Here is a 16018-nt window from a genome sequence, read left to right as displayed (position 1 = left end):
TTTACCCAGCAAACAGTCAAGACGTAAGAGAGGAACCTGCCATTTTTCTTCTTGTGGTGGCAAGGTTAATGCTGGGTTATGTTGGTGTTTGCTAATCAGCTCATTTCTGTGGAGGGAGAGAATTAGTATCTAATTTGATATAGGGAGTTACTAGTCAGATTAGCATTTAACTCATAAGAAGGACTTCCAGGCTTTTTTCTTTTCCTTGCCGACATCTATGCCCACAGTTTGCACAGAGAAAAGATTAATGTTCCTTCTGGTGCCCAAGCTGATTTCTTGGGAGATGTGGAGATAGAAAATGAGGATGCAGAATTATACTGTGCCAATAGCTACACTAAAATGTATCTATAGATATAATTTAATTGTTGGTGGTTAAGAGTGCTGTGCGTTGCATGGAGAAAGATGCCATGCACATCCCACTGCTGGGTCCATCCCTGCTTGTTTAGTGGCCCTTCATTCCCAATGCCATGCTTGGCATCACCCCTCTCCAACATCCAACCCCACCTGCACCCCAGGAGCCTCGAGGTACCAGCAGTGGCAGCCAGTGGCCTAGCCACAGGTGCTGGTCACCAGGGCATCCTGTCTGGCATGCTCAGGGATACAGGCATGTGCTGACAGGGGTGGATGCTGACTCCAGGCTGCAGACACAACCTCCTCTACCCTCCTCCCCTTCTTCTTGAAGCTTGAGCCAGAGACAACAGCACTGTGCATGCATGCTGCCTCCTTCAGGAGTGCTGCATTGGGATCTTGGAAGTGCCTGGATTTGGTGGGAAGTTTTCATTTCCTTTATTTACCTTCCTTTTGGGCAAGGAAAAGCTGCTGGCTGGAAGGCTATAGGTGCACAGGTATTTGCTGCTAATTAGATTGCAGGTTTTTTTTCATGATAATTAATGAACATGCCTGGTTCTAGCCCACATGAAAAATTGTTAAGAGATGAAGAGCTCTAAAGCCTGGTTACGATTTATTAAACTTCCACTTTGGAGTGTAACCAATAAAATGAGTTGGGCAGGAGAATAAATAGATTATGGTAATATGGGTGTATTACTTAAGATAACATTCTTGGCTTATAACATTGCTTTAGGTTCTTTAGACTGACGGTTGGAGCTATCTGATAGATTTGCTATCAATATCATTTCAAAAATCTAATTCTTTTTGAAGAGTTTGCTGACACATCTAGCTGGTTTTGTGCCTGGTACAGAAGTATTTAAATAAAGAACTTACTTGGTGATACTAAAAGGTCTGAGCAAAGGAAGGAAGTGAGCCTTCAAAATGATTAAGTGAATTAGAAATTAATATACACCAAGCTAATCTCTATAGTATAAACTGAACAGAAAAAAATCTTCCTGGAGAGGAAATGCCAGTCATGGGAACGAAAGTGGAGGTTCCTGCTGATATTGGGCAGAGGATGTGTTGGGTGTTTGAAATCAATCTCCTCTTCCCTGGATCATTTCTCTTGTGCTCCTAAGAGGCTGCATTATATACAGCCATGTCAGGCACTGAACCCCATGACTTTGTTCATCAGGAACTCATGGAATGTTTCAGTTTTTCCAGAAAATGTTTTCTGTGTTAGGCTTTGTTTGTACTGGAGCACTTTGAAGACGAAAATCTGAACTTCAGCATACTTTTAATGTCTTTTAACAAGGTTTAAATTTGCACTGGGCCAAAATATTCCCCCCCCCCACGCCACCCCCCCCCTTATAACAACTTCTAGCTCTAAGCATTGCTCCTTTGTGGATTTAGAAAACCACTGAGGCATGTTTTATTAAAAAATATTTATTGAATATGAGTCACAGAAAAGCAGAGGTCAGAATCCTCAATTGCTGGTGGCATGCATAAAATAATCTCCTTCCTCACCCAGCTGTGCCCGCTCCCCAGGGTGCCCATGCTCCCTGCAGGGCTGGAACAAACAGGCATGGGAGGCTTTGTCCCAGTGGCACCTACCTTGCTCTCCTTAGCTGTCCCCAAGGCCATAGAGCAGGGAGTTTTTTCCAAAGTGCCCCAAATGCTTTTGGCCTAGTGGACCCCTCCCCTGTTTTTTATTTTATCTCATCCATGCCAAGTCTCCAAGGCAAAGGCTTTGTGGCAGGGTAGTTTGTGCTTAGACCCACGTGTCAAGGTTGTGGTGATGTGTTCTTGGAGGAAGTGTTCTTCAAACTGCTTCTGCAGTGGTATCATCATTGGGTCAACTTGTTATCAGTGTTGGAGACACATGTGGCACTGCCAAGACATGGCAGCAGCCACTCTGGGCTGTCCAGTGCTCCTAGAGAGTGAACCAAAGTGGGGATTTGCTTTTAGAAAGTGATAAAAGTCACAAACCCTATCTGTCCTTTGTCATTTGAAAAATCTTTTGTTATTGTGCCAAGTGTTTAGTCCTTAGATTTTAAGCAAATTCCAGTATAATTGGGGGGGGGAGTTTCACACTGCCGCAAACGTCTGAAGCCCCTTTTGCAATCAGAACCAATTGGGCAAGTGGTCAGGCCCTGCCCTGAGAGATGATGAACTTGCAGGATGGGAGAAAGAACCTGCAGGTAGATTTTAAAATTTGTTTTTAAATATATTAAAATTTGTTCAGTTTTGAGGCTGGTTTATGATAATCTTGGAAAATGAATTGTCAAGAACTGGAAAGAAGGATTCATTTGTGCAAAACATCTGTTTAACAAAACCACCTTTTTTCTTTCCAATATGTTGTTCTTTGAAATTACATCTTTTGAGATGCCTAAATGGGAACATCAGAAACTTTTGTGCTTTTTATTGGTTTTTGCTGACTCTTAATCATGATATTCATATTTGTATCAGGAGAATTTCATTCATACAAGTCTTTCAGTCTACAGAGAGATTTGGGGATTGGTTTATGATGAGTAATCAAAAATTTTGAGATACAGACATAGATGAAAATTTCTGAGGGAGTCCTTTAATTTTCCATTTCAGTTTGATGATGCCAATCCTCCAGTTGAGCAGTGGTCGTAGGAGTGTGTGAACATACAACCTAGTGTCCATGTTTACCATATCTTCTCTCTGTCTTTCCTAGAATTCTTCAAAGAGCTCCTGGAGAACGCTGAGAAGTCTCTGAATGACATGTTTGTGCGGACGTACGGCCGACTGTACATGCAGAACTCGGAGCTCTTCAAGGACCTCTTTGTGGAGCTGAAGCGCTACTACGTGGGCGGCAACGTCAACCTGGAGGAGATGCTCAACGAGTTCTGGGCGCGCCTGCTGGAGCGCATGTTCCGGCTGGTCAACCCCCAGTACCACTTCACGGACGAGTACCTGGAGTGTGTCAGCAAGTACACGGAGCAGCTGAAGCCCTTCGGGGATGTGCCGCGCAAGCTCAAGCTGCAAGTGACGCGAGCCTTCGTGGCCGCCCGCACCTTCGCGCAGGGCCTGGCCGTCGCCAGGGATGTCATCAGCAAAGTGTCTGCGGTGAGCTCCGTCCCCTGACTGCTCGTCCCCGTGTCCCTTGGACCCGTGATGGGCAGCATCTCTCCCTGTTGTGCTGTTCCTAAAGGTGGTGGTGGTGGTTGAGCGCTACAGACGGACCCAGCTCCATCTGTGTAGGCTGGGCTGTGTGCTAGAGTCACATTCTGAGGACATCACTGCCCAGTGCTGCAGCCCAGTTCCCCAGCTGGATGCTTTCCTCCTGTCTAGAGAACAACAACAGCAGGAAATTAAATACCTTCTGCAGTGGAAATAACCATGTTTGCTTGTGTAATGGCCATATCTTCTTAATATTGCCTTTAAATTACAGTGAGTCAGGGATGCTACAGGCATCTATTATGGAGCAGCTGATGATTCGCTCCTCGCTGCAGGGCAGGGGGAGAGGCAGTTCACATGAACAAGCAGCACTTCTTGATAACAGTAAGCTAGAACTGTCTTCACAGGGCAGAAGCCATTTGTACTTGGTGCCACACATGCAGCACAAGTTAGACCTCAGACTTTTATAGTAAAGTCTCTTTCTGGGGGGATGAAACAGCTGCAATGTGCTGGTCACTTAAATGTTTACCTCTCTTCATATAAATCACTTTGGAGCTGTTTAAGTGGGGTGACTGCTTTTTTGCCATGAGATTTGTTTTTAATTTTAGTCTGAGTTGTATGGTAAAGGGAACAGTCAATAATCCCCTTGAAGTGATTATGTAAGATAACAAATATCAGTGATTTCCTTTTAACAAACTCAGCTCATTTCCTGTGGGCTGTGGAAGATTTATTATAATAATTTAATTGGGCAGAGAGACGTTTACTTTCTCTCTACCTGGTTATGGAGTAATAAAACGTGAGGCTGAAAGAGCAGGCAGGAGTTTGAATTACCCCAAGTTCCAGGGCAAAAACCCCACAAAATTATTCAGATACTATTAGAAGCAGAATGCAGTTCTGTAGGCAGCACAAACAGCATCCTTAAATGAGATAATCAGTCAAATTTCTTTGACTTATGGGGATAATATTAAAATACTGTCTTTGAGCATAGGGAAAAAAAATAAGTCTGCTTCCATATTAGTTTTTCTTGAAGATAAATGAGGCTAACAGCCAGCAATAGGCCTGAACATGTATGAAGGAAGGAGTTTCTTAACAAAAATACCCAGACTCCAGGAGTGAGTTTTAAGTTATCAGTGACAAGTTTAGGTCCTTGGAGACCTTGACTCCCCACCAAATAGAGATGACTCTCAAGTTAGATTAATGTGCTGCTGGTTGAGGATGTGTGTGTGGAGCTCTGTGTGTGACATGTGGGGTCACTCTTATGAGATCACAAAAATTTTCAGCCTCAGGGATGCTGTTCTAGTGGAAGGGAGGGGTGGTCGCAGATGAAGTGTGATGTCTCTGTGCCAGGCCACTGGCCAAACCTGTTGACTCTTGGTTGGGGTTTCAGATTTGGTGGCCCTTGTTTTGTTGCTGTGGCAGCTTTTGTGGTCAGGGGATTGGGTTTTCACTGCTGTAGAGTGTGGATGAAATATTCGGGTGGGAGGTCTGGCCATTAAAGCCCCTGTACAGTGCAATTACTTGATAGGCAGTAAACGTGCATGGGTGAGGGATTGTGTTTATGCTCCATCTGCTCAGAATTCATCAAAACGTCTCCAGACTTGACACAGAACCACAAGGGCTGTGGTCCCTGCATCTGTTATGAATCAGTCGTGAACCTGAGGTGGCGTTGTGATTTCTCTTTCCCTTTTGATGATCCTTGAGTGTAGAGTTGCCTTCAACCCTGGAATTAATTGCTTGAGTGTGAAAGCTACCCAGAGTCCCACGCAGCTGCAGAAATAGCTCGCATGCTGTGGACAATCACAGTTGCTCTACTTTCCACTTCAATTTCACAAGTTACACTGGAAATCCTACAACGGATTGACTTTTCCAAGCAGTAACAAAAGTCCCTGCTGTTGAATACCTAAGCTTCAGTTGCAGCAGTAGAAGGAATAATAATCTTTTCTGTAGTGTTTTAATCTCTTTCAGTGGGAATCTAACATCATGTTTCTGCAAGACACAATGGGAAATCCAAGACATGAGTTTAAAAGCTGATGTTTTTATGCCTGCTGCTCTGTGGTTGTGTTTTGGGGCTTCCCACATTACATATAGATTAGCCTAGCTTTGCTGAGCTCTCTATAATGACTCCATTGACTTTTCTTCCTTATTATTTTTACTCAGGAGTTGTAGTGGAATGCCTGCATATACCAGGGATTAGCTGGGGGATAAATCTTCATTCTTCTTTACGAAAAAATGTCCAAAGGAATGCAAATCAGTTTTACTTTTAATGTGCTTTGTGACAAGTAAGTTAAAAACGTTTAACTGAAAATCTTCAGGAGGAGAAATACAAACAACTTCAAGGCCCAGCTGTGTACTTTCCTGGGATACTATCAGGCGAGCAAAGAGCACTCTACAGTGCAATGGCCTTGATGGCTTTTTAATGATCCTAGGTATTTTCACATCTTCATTAGGGAGTTGCATTTAGAAGGATATTGTTCTTGCATGAGTTTGGGAATAAAGGGGTAAAGGACAAGAGAATACTGAAAAGCTGCAAGTACACTTGATTTGTCAGCCAGAATGGTAGAAAATGACTTTAAATCCAGCCTTGAATGGATCAAAAGCTGTACCACTGTGCGGAAATACACAACAGAGAGGAAGCTGTATGGTTTTGGGAGAAAGCACAGACTTTTTTCAAACTCTCTAAACCCCACAGTTTTGATGCTCAAGTCTTAACCCCTCCAATTCCCTTCTTTGGACCCAAAAAGTACAATATTTTCTAGATCTGTTCTGAACAGCAGATTTATACAGGATGCTAGAGATGTGCCCTGCCTCTGAGGTTGACTGCAAGGGGCTGGGCGCCTCCAGTGCTTCTCTCTGTCCTGTGCTGGTGCTGGGTGCTTTCTCCCTGACCTTCCTGCCCCTGCCTTCAGGAGATGGAAATCTGCCTGTCCCAAATCACTCTCCTAAGTCATGGACGAGCACTGAAGTCAGCCGGGTTAAATTGCTGCCAGCAGTGACATTTCCTGCCCTGGCCAGGGCTGGAAAAAATGGAGCAAATACAAGCCAGAGCCATGAGTGAATGAAAAAGGATGAGAACCTGCAACTGGGCAGTTCTCAGGCTGCTGAGATATAATTGCATGCCATTAAACCCACAGCCTGGTCGAGGGTCATGACACCTTTAAGGCAAAGAGCATGTAGGGTGTAGGTCAGCTACAGGTATGGGGTGGAGGTCCCTGTTTTTGGGGGAAGAAGTGAAATCAAGGGCTAGGCTCCCTGACAGCATTTTGTAGGGTCAGGGGGAGCTGGGAGGGGAGGTCTGGCTAGAGATCAGCAGCAGAGGCACATGAAGGCTGAAGCATGCCAGCCACCCAGCATTGAATCCCTGTGTCTGTGTCACCATCTCTCTGCACACAGGATGTGGGGGTGTGATCTTCTGCACTTGGCAGTGGTGCTAAGAGTTTTCTGGAGCCCCCCAGGAAATTTATACTGATAAACAGATGTTTTGAGATTCTTCTACCACTTTTCCCTCTTGCCCTTGTGTCGTGTAATTTGAGGCAGAACTGCTGGGAGCTCAGGAAATCACCTCCACAACAAGCTGGAAAAAAATGCTGAAAGCCACATGAGATGTACCTGCTACCAAAGCATCTGAGCTGCTGGAAGGGGTCTTCCAGCCTGTCCTTGGGAACCCTGAAAAAGGCAGCAGCTTGGAAGTTGTACGCAAGAAATGGTGTTTAGTTTGGAAGCACAGTTATGAGCCATATGAAATAATGCCATTTCGTATGAGGATTACATCTGCTTCCTCATCTGCTTTCCTCTGGTGACATTAGCAACCAAGAGGAGGCTGCTGGAGATGTTCCCAGTGAGTGGAGGAGGTCAGCTTTCTTTGTATTGGCATTTCTGCCCTAAGGAAGTGTAATGGTAGCAGCCAAGGAGGGATTTTTCTTCAAACTGTTTATGAAGAGAGTGGGACAGGTGATTGCCTTCCCACAGGTGGGAGCCCGGTGGCTTTTTTACTTTGAGCTGCCTCATCTTGAATGAGGCACCTGTGGAGCACAAGCTGAGTTGTTGGTTGGCCTGCTGGTCTGCATGAGCAACCTGAACTATGGCTCATGTCATTTTTGGCATGGATTTACACATGGGTGTAAACCAACCATTGGCTTAGGAGAAGCAGTGATGAAAATAATAAAACAATTAATTACTAAGAATTAAGGCCTGTGTCATCACAAATGGTAGGGCACCAAGATCTGGTTTTGGTAAAAGTTGTGCCCCTTGTAATTATCATTTGAGGATCTAAAAGTTTAGTCAGAGATCTGACGTCCCTCTGAGCAGTTTTTGCCCTTGGTTTGACTTAAGGAGAATGTAACTATAATCCTCTTTCAGAAAGTATTTTGTGTTCCTATATCCAAAGGCTGCAATATCTTGCCAGACAAGTGACAGAAATGGAATTTGTTGCTTGCATGCATTGGGAAGGGATGGGGGGACAACACTTCTGCTGTGTGGGTAACTAAGAAACAGCAGAGGAGCTAAGGAGCCCTTTTAGTGTGTAGCAGAAGGACCTCCAAAGAGGCAGTGCTGTCCAGGCAGCAGGTTGCAAGCCACGAGGCCAGACCAAGGGGCTGCCGTGCACAAGGACATTTCCTTCCACATACCAGGGGCAAACATCAATGCAGAAAACAATACCAAGCACTTCTCCACATCAAAGATGACCCTGAGAAGGCTTGCCAAGAATGTGACTGCATCTGCCTCAGTTCCAGCCATCTGTGGGCCTGTGCTAGGCCTTCAAAGCATGCTGGAGCAGCAGTCAGCTCAGATTTAGGGCTGGGAGTGCATGGATAGGACAGTGGATTTTGAGCTGATGATGTCTTGCAGGAGTACTTCAGTCCACTGACATGGTTTTGACTTTTTTTTTTCTCTGCTCTGCGCTTTGCTTCTGCTGCTAATTTTGAAAACAATGTGAGGGATAATTAAGGATGATTTTGGTTGTAGATGCTCAGATAAATGTCCCTGCTACTTTGCTCATTAAAGCAAATGGAATGCTTCTCATGATGCTTGGTGTCTGAGGCAGGGAGAGACTTGTTTCTACAGAGAACAAGCTTGATGTGAAAGGCCCTTTGGTCCCAAGGGCACCATGAGCAGGAGGTGCTGAGCCTGGCATCGCCATGTAAGTGGTCAGAAGGAGGGGCACCCACTTGGGTGTGACCCTGAGGTCCCTCGTGCCCCTTGTGGGCTGAGGTTGCTGTTGGGGAAGACAAGCGTGTGAATGTTAAGACTGAGTAGCTGGAGTGTGATTCTCAGGAGCTCTGCTTTTCCTCTTGCCACTGTCACATCTGGAGTGGGGGGAGCACGCTGTAAGGAGGGAACTGAGCATAAATGTACTCTTGAACTTTCCCTTGCATGAGATAACACTGCAGCAGACATGGCTGGAGATAGCAAGTGTTGAGGCACTCTCAGTTCCCAAAATCACTCCTAAAAGTGCTCCCTTATGCAAGACCTCAGAGGACCAAATCTGTGGTTGAACCAGATGCTGTCTAAATTATTAATGTCCTAGCATCAGGCCAGCAAAATTGGTTAAATGCGTAGTTAATTCCAAAACACTTTCATTGGAATATTTGGGGTGGGGAAGCAAACCAGGAGCCTTCCAAATGATGTTCTGCCTCACAGTGTGCTGAACGTCAGGACCACTTGCACAACACTGAGAGGAAAAAAATGATGCAAGTAGAGTTGTGTTGGTCCCAAAAATTGATTACTGCTCACTTGTTTAAGATAATTGCTCACCTAGAGCATCTCACAGGCAGCTTCAGAGTGTGTTTTTGAAATCATCTTTCCATGTCACTGAGAAGTTACTCGTTCAGTCTTTTAGCCAGTATTGCTGTCATTCTTTTTTTTTTTTCTTTTTTTTTTCTTTTTTTTTTTTTTCAAAGAAAGCACAGTATAAAACAAAAGTAATTTCACTACATTTATTTTCAAATTGTTTTATTTCTGTTTTCTGGCAGCTGTGCTGCTGGCATGGCAATGCTGTTGTTGTGCAAGCACGGAAAATAAGAAAGCCTGGGTTATCAGTGTTATTATAAATAGTTATTAAAGCTGACAGGATTTTAAATGTTATTATTAACATTCTTAATGTTAACTTGAGGGTAGAATGAGAGAATGTAATGTAGCTCTGGCTGTCTGACAGCTGGTGGGGGCTCCCTGCAGGACTGTCTATGGTTGGAGTTCTGTCATCCTTCCTCAGCTATTCCTTGCTTTGGGAAGGAGATGAAAAAGAATCTGGTTGCTTCTCTGAGTTTTATCTGCTTGCACAGATCAGTTTATCTTGAGTTTTGGTGGTTTTGTGGTAACCTGTGAATAAGGCATTGCATCCATAGGTGTGTACTGTAGTGGTGATGTTTCTACCAGAGGAATGCATCCAGCTGTAATTGCCAGAAAGTTGGAAAAGGCAAAGGGTGTAACAGTTTCCCTCATGTGAAACTCTGAAATGGGATGGGTATGACAAGGTAGAAGGAAAAACAGATTTTATTATGCCACGAGCATGTAATTTTTACAGGAACATGATTTTACCTTCACCAGTCGATGTAAGTTGGGACGTTACCCCCAACAAATGTGATACAGAATGTTTGCATTAAGCCCTGAGTTGTTTGCTTTTCACTTAATTTTTGTAAATTGTGTGCAAATCTGTATTTTTAAGGAGCAAGTTCGATATGAAGATTGGTGCCAAAACACATCTGTTAGCAGCTTTTAATCTTCACGTTTGACAAAGCGTATAGATATGGACAAATTGTAATTTACATGATGAAACCGCAGGGTGATGGATTGCTGCAGTGGCGTGGAACGCCATGGAAAGGAAATAAATTTCACAAGATAAAAGGAGGGGACTGGAGTGCATTTACTTCTATCAGAAGCTTTTACAGGCTATGTGCACTGCAGCTACTACTACCTGGGCTCAAATCTACCAGAGTAAATCCCCTCCAGCAAATACAGCTTTCTTTGGTACTCTGCTTTATTAGAAAGGAGATTGCTTGGTTTGAGGGTCATTCTAGAGTACAGTTCAAATGAACTCGAGTTGCTTTCCAAGATAAACACAACCCCAGAACAAAGCATATCTTGGTTTACTGTTACATACAATGGCGTTTTAAGAGCTTGCACCTGGCGTGGCAGGGCCAACATTAAAAGCTTGTGAAGAATTGCCAATGCAACATATGGCACACCCCACTGACAGAGCCAGAGCTGGTCTGGACTGGGTACGGCCCGTGCCAGGGGTTAAGGTTTTCCTTGCAGTGATACTCAGCAGTTAAGCATTTATCACTGTTGTAACGAGCTGTAATTGCTCATGGTCTTCCCCAAAACTCTCTCTCAGAGTGATCTCTGATTGTGCCTTCCTGTTGCTTTTTGACACCATAAAATGCCTGTTCTAGACTGATCAGTTTGCCCATTATCTTCCTCTTTACCTGTGACTGTATTACACCCTAACAGCTTCCCTGTGGGTTACATCCATCAGTAGCAGGGCTCAGCTTGGCAGTCTGGGGTTTGTCTTTTCCATCTCCCCTTTGTGGTCACTCTCTGCTCAGCTCTGTGCAGGACTCAAACCTATGTGGGGAAGGAAGCGAAACGTCGCCTGCTTTAAAATCGTCCTGTGTCTTTGCTTAAAGGACCTAATCCAAGTGACCATTGCATATTGCCTGCTGTGGAATGCAGGAAAGCAGCTTCAGTTTCCCCTGCATCTGCTGGGATTTTTCTAGGATCAGTCCCTATGGAATATCAAAGTGGGGGATGCTGCAGGGCTGCAGCCTCTCAGCACTTGTGGGGCGAGGTGGGAACCTAAGAAGGGAAAGGGATGGTCACAGCTCTGCGGGTGGGGTTTTGCTGCATGCTGCCATGCAATCCCTTTCATAAGGCTGCAGCTTTCCACAATAGGGTTGGGGAATCCTCCTGCTCCTCTTCCACTTCAAACTGCTCTAGTCTGGCTTGTGCTATCAACATTATCCTAATTTTTCTTTCTGAGGAGGATGCAGAGCACTCCTTTGAGGGCTAACAGTGCCTTATGGATGGCCAGGATCAACTGATAAGCCTCTGGACTTAGCACGGAGGTCCTGTCACCTACTGCCGAATGACACAGGATGGGATTTTTATCAGAGAAACAACTAAACTACTAAACTTGAGAGTCTTCAGAGCTCGTCTCTGGGTGCGAGATGTTATTTAGTTCCCCCCGCCACTTTTTTGTTGTGCAAGGACTGCACCATCTGGATAGCAGATGATACCTTTACATTTGTCTGTTTCCAGTTTTCCAACTATAAATCATCTGATTTAGCTGGTTTCTGCTGCTTGAGCTCTTAGTATTTGATCCAGCTCTCCTTTAAAGCCATGCTGTCCCAATAGGGAGCCTTCTGCTGGGACTCCTGCTCCCACTGTGCCTTCCAAATATATATATATCTAAAATATAAAATGTATATATGCAGTGGAGCATCTGAATCAGATTCCACAGCCACCACAAACAGCTTTCTACGTGGATTCTTCTTCTCAGCCAAACAGGCTCTTTGTGGACAAAAGAAGGGTAAAGTGCTATCTGATGAACATTGCTGGCCAGTCAAAATCCAGCACTGAGCTGCATTAGCTGCAGAAAATTGTTCTTCTGTCTCTCTGACCAGTTCACTTGCCTGTTGAAGAGAAACCATGTTTTTTCTGGAGTTGTCAGAAACTCAGCAGGTCTTTATCTGTCATCTCTTTCTATAAGAAATGAGGGTTTGAAAATTTGCTGATGTTATTGGCAAAGCCAGCCTGATTATGTAATGCTTCTTTTATTATTATTATTTGTTTTTGTTAAAACCTGTTGCCTCCCTAATTTCATGGGTTGTCAACAAGTTTTTGGACTAGAAGGTTAGGCTTAGTTTCTCCACAGTCCTTGCACTGAGATGGGCAATAGTAAGGTCCTCAGCTTATATGTGGTACCAGATCTTCCTCATGTACATTCATCTCCACTTAGTTTTATTGTCCTCTCTGCCATGAAGTCAGTTCCCAAACCTCCAGCAGGTGACATGTGAAGGCCATCCACATCTCCAGCTGTTTGTGTTGAGGGACTTTGCTCTTTCTCAGGGATCCATTTGTGTCTCCTCCAGCACAGTCTTGGATCACAGCCTCTTTAGAGCACTTCCCTAAACACCTTACAAGGAGTTTTCATGTGTGGCTAATTAACACTTGAACTTACTCTTGAGGGACCTTCTCTATTCAGTGCTTGAGATGGGCCCACCGTGTGGTCGGGATGGAGCTAATGCTCCTTGGACTGGCTGGATGGAAATGGTTTCAATGAATGTTTTGAAGCTGGGCCAGAGAGTGAATCAAACATGAATGACCATGAGTCACTTTGGAAATCAGCCCTTTTGAGGGCTCAGGGGTGACGTGCCTGCTGCAGACAGCTCCGCTCGCACGCCCAGCGGCTGCGCTGCGGCTTTGGGGGTCCTCCCGGCTTGTCCTCAGCTGCAGGGTTGTAGCTGCCACCTCCTTCGGGTGTGGGGAATGGCGTTACTGAGCGTGATGAGTGCTGAGTATAAATGAACCCGGGTATCTGTCATGTAAATGCTGTGTTGAGGGACTTGAATGTGATATAAAGGAGCTGGCCTCTGTGCTGGGGAGCCCTGCTGGGTGATTGTCCAGGAAGAGCCACAGCCCTGCTGAGGAGGTGGGCATATACTCCCAGTGGGTTTGGTACAGGAATCATGTCAGACATGCCATATTGACATACTGCTTTTTCCTGAAAAATCCCAGCATCATCATCTTTAGCATGTGTTTGCAGCAGAGCTCAGAGAATGCAGCTTTGTCTGACATCTTTTGACTTGGGTGTATTTTACTGCCTTTCCTGAGCTTGAGTGGTGTTGCCTGTCCCGTTAGAGTGCCTGTCCTTGCAGCCCTGGAAGGGGTCCCACATCATACAGGATGTACTGCGTGGTACAAATAATGTTTTGCAGAGATGGGGGCTGTCTATGTCCCCTGGAGTGGCAGATACACCCAAGGAGGTGAGCCAGACCCTTTCATCTGTTCCCCAGATCTGTGGACCACATAAGCAGGGACCAGATGGCGATGGCTGACCCCTCTACGTCTCTTCTGCACAGCTCTGTCCCATTCATCTTGGGGTAAATGTGTGGGGTTTTTTGCTTTGGTGATTGAGGGCTAATTTTCTTGTCCTTTTGTTTTTTTCTCTCATGAAGGTAAACCCCACGCCGCAGGGTACGCGAGCGCTGCTGAAAATGATGTACTGCCCACACTGCCGAGGTCTAGTGTCAGTAAAGCCCTGCTACAACTACTGCTTTAATGTCATGAGAGGCTGCTTGGCCAACCAAGGGGACTTGGATGCCGAGTGGAATATCTTTATGGGTAAGGCAATATGGGTTAAAACTGCATGTAGGTCTGCACTGATACTGTGTCCCTCACCTGAATAGCATTGTGAGTGGCTGTGCTGAGCTGTAGCAGGTTTTTCAGGTATCTGGGTATCTGTGATGGGTATCTTTTCCTTCCACACCTCTCTTTACAGCACACATTTTGCCATTCACATTAACCTCTAAATAAATGAGAATGTTGTGCCACTGACTTTCGTTGCATCAAGCTTTAGGAGGATGGAGGTGGCATGGGCTTGTAGGCTTGGAATGTTTCTTCTTGCTGGACCAAGCATGTATGCAAGCTGGTTTTTCTATACTACTTACACCATGTTGTCACCATACAGCTATCCTTCCTGAAGTCACTAGAAGTCAGTTTTCTCCTTCAGCAGCTTGGGAGTCTCCTTGCCAGCCACAAAGAGCATTGGGAAAAGCCAGTAGGCCTGGATTTTACGCTAAAAATTGAACAGGACATGTCTGAATCTGTTTTTAAACAGCTCATTTGGTGCTCGTCCACCATCCTTTTGCAATGTCAGCAGGTCTTGCATGACACTGTTCTGTGCTTATACACATTATCATTCAATACATAAAATTTACACTGAAATGTTAAATTCTACCTTGGGTCAAGGCTCATCAGAATTGACAGTGCATCTCATTTTGGGGCACAGGCAATAGATAATGTTAAATGTTTTCATTTGTGCTGCTTTTCCAGGAATTTTGATTTATCTGTGATTGAGCGTCCTTTGGGAGCAGTCACTTCACTCTAGTTAATGTGTGATGAAGTGCACATACAAAGTATCTGCTGCTACTGAAAATGCTGTGGTACTCTTCCCATTCCACTCATGGAAAAAAAAAAAAAAAGATTGTTAGAAAGAAAAGATTTTTGTTTCATTAAGTTGCAAGATTTAAAAAGAAAAGAAATTGCTGCTAGCTGACATTTCAGGCTACATTTTTGTCTTAGAACTTTCTTTCCTCTGTTTTGTGCACTGGATTTTCACTTTGCTGCCCATGCCAACTGAATGTGTGCAGGATGTTTTTGTGTGTGTATCCCATATAGGGAGCTAAATGTGACACTAAGTTTGGTTTCCAAGTAATTCTCTGTGAGGCTGACACCCCCCCCCCGCCTCAGTCCTCACAGCCATCCTTCTCATGAGAATATTAAGTATTTCAACTACAATTGTTGCTGAAATAGCTCAAAGCCAGGAGACTTGCAAACATCTAGTCCAAGTAGAAAAGAAGAATCTCTTGAAAGGGAAGGGCATAATGCCAGAAAACAGACAAAAGCACAAGCAGCTAATTGCTGTAGGTGGTATGCAGCTAAAAACGAACCTCGGGACAAGCCGGCGAGCCCTGTCACACGAGACTGATCAGGGACTGCCTGCAATAATTAAGATTATTAAACAAGACAAAATAAATACGTGTGATTCCAGGTCAGAAGCAAAGCTTTCTTCTTGCGGTGCTTCCTTCCCAAAAGGTTTCTTGCCCACTCATTACTTAAGTATGGTATTAAGCTTCATTACTTTTATTGGCAGTATTTGCTTGGTTCTTGCACTCTGTGTTGATGGTTGCAGTGGAGTACAGATACAGAAAACTTAAGCTGTGCTTTCTTTAGACAATTTAGTAAGTGAACAGGTGCTGGTTATGTTCCAGACTTTGGTTTCTCTCTCAGTTTGCAACTCGAGACAAATTAAATATATCTGGTGTTTAGGGCTGGGCATATGCCACAAGTATCTTGTGTGTGTGTGTTTAAAGGTTTAAATAATTAAAGAAATAACACCCCAAAAAATTCCCCCCAAACCACCTCACAAAATCCCAAAAACCCATCTCCATGGTCTCATTGAGATTTTACATCATCAGTTTAAGTGCCAAGTTATGTCAATGATTTATCATGAGTCAAAAGCAGATTTTGAATCTATCAAATCAATTTAAAAATAGTTAAATTAGAGAACTTGTAGCAAGTGCTGCAAGTCTATATGAATGTGGGTGCATGTGAAATACTCATTTGTGTGTGTACTGGGTCTATAAGTAAGTCAATTATGTAAAGCTGGGATGTAAAGTTTGTAGGTTTTTTGAGACAAGAAGACTTTGTAATTCCTTATTTCTCCAAAGTACCATTTAAAGCTGAGGAGTATGAAATAATGACCGAATTGTACTCTTTTCTCCCCTTTAACTATCTAAATTATTTCTCCCTCTATTCCTGACACAATTGT

The 16018-nt window shown here is 44.2% G+C and overlaps 1 protein-coding gene across 1 annotated transcript in view; it reads left to right on the top strand.

Annotated features, from left to right (window-relative positions):
* GPC4 (glypican 4) overlaps positions 1 to 16018 on the top strand; it is a 67077-nt gene that overhangs the window by 41193 nt on the left and 9866 nt on the right. Inside the window, exons 3-4 of the mRNA XM_086850024.1 lie at positions 3029 to 3420; positions 13644 to 13809. Of these exons, the coding sequence (XP_086706150.1) occupies positions 3029 to 3420; positions 13644 to 13809 (558 nt within the window). The remainder of the gene's footprint in view (positions 1 to 3028; positions 3421 to 13643; positions 13810 to 16018) is intronic.

The sequence above is a fragment of the Cyanistes caeruleus genome, chromosome 14 (genome assembly GCF_971803275.1).
Source record: "Cyanistes caeruleus chromosome 14, bCyaCae1.hap1.1, whole genome shotgun sequence".
In the NCBI taxonomy this organism is placed as follows: Eukaryota; Metazoa; Chordata; class Aves; order Passeriformes; family Paridae; genus Cyanistes; species Cyanistes caeruleus.
Note: the sequence above shows the minus strand (reverse complement) of the source record. Positions and strands in the feature narration are given on the sequence as shown.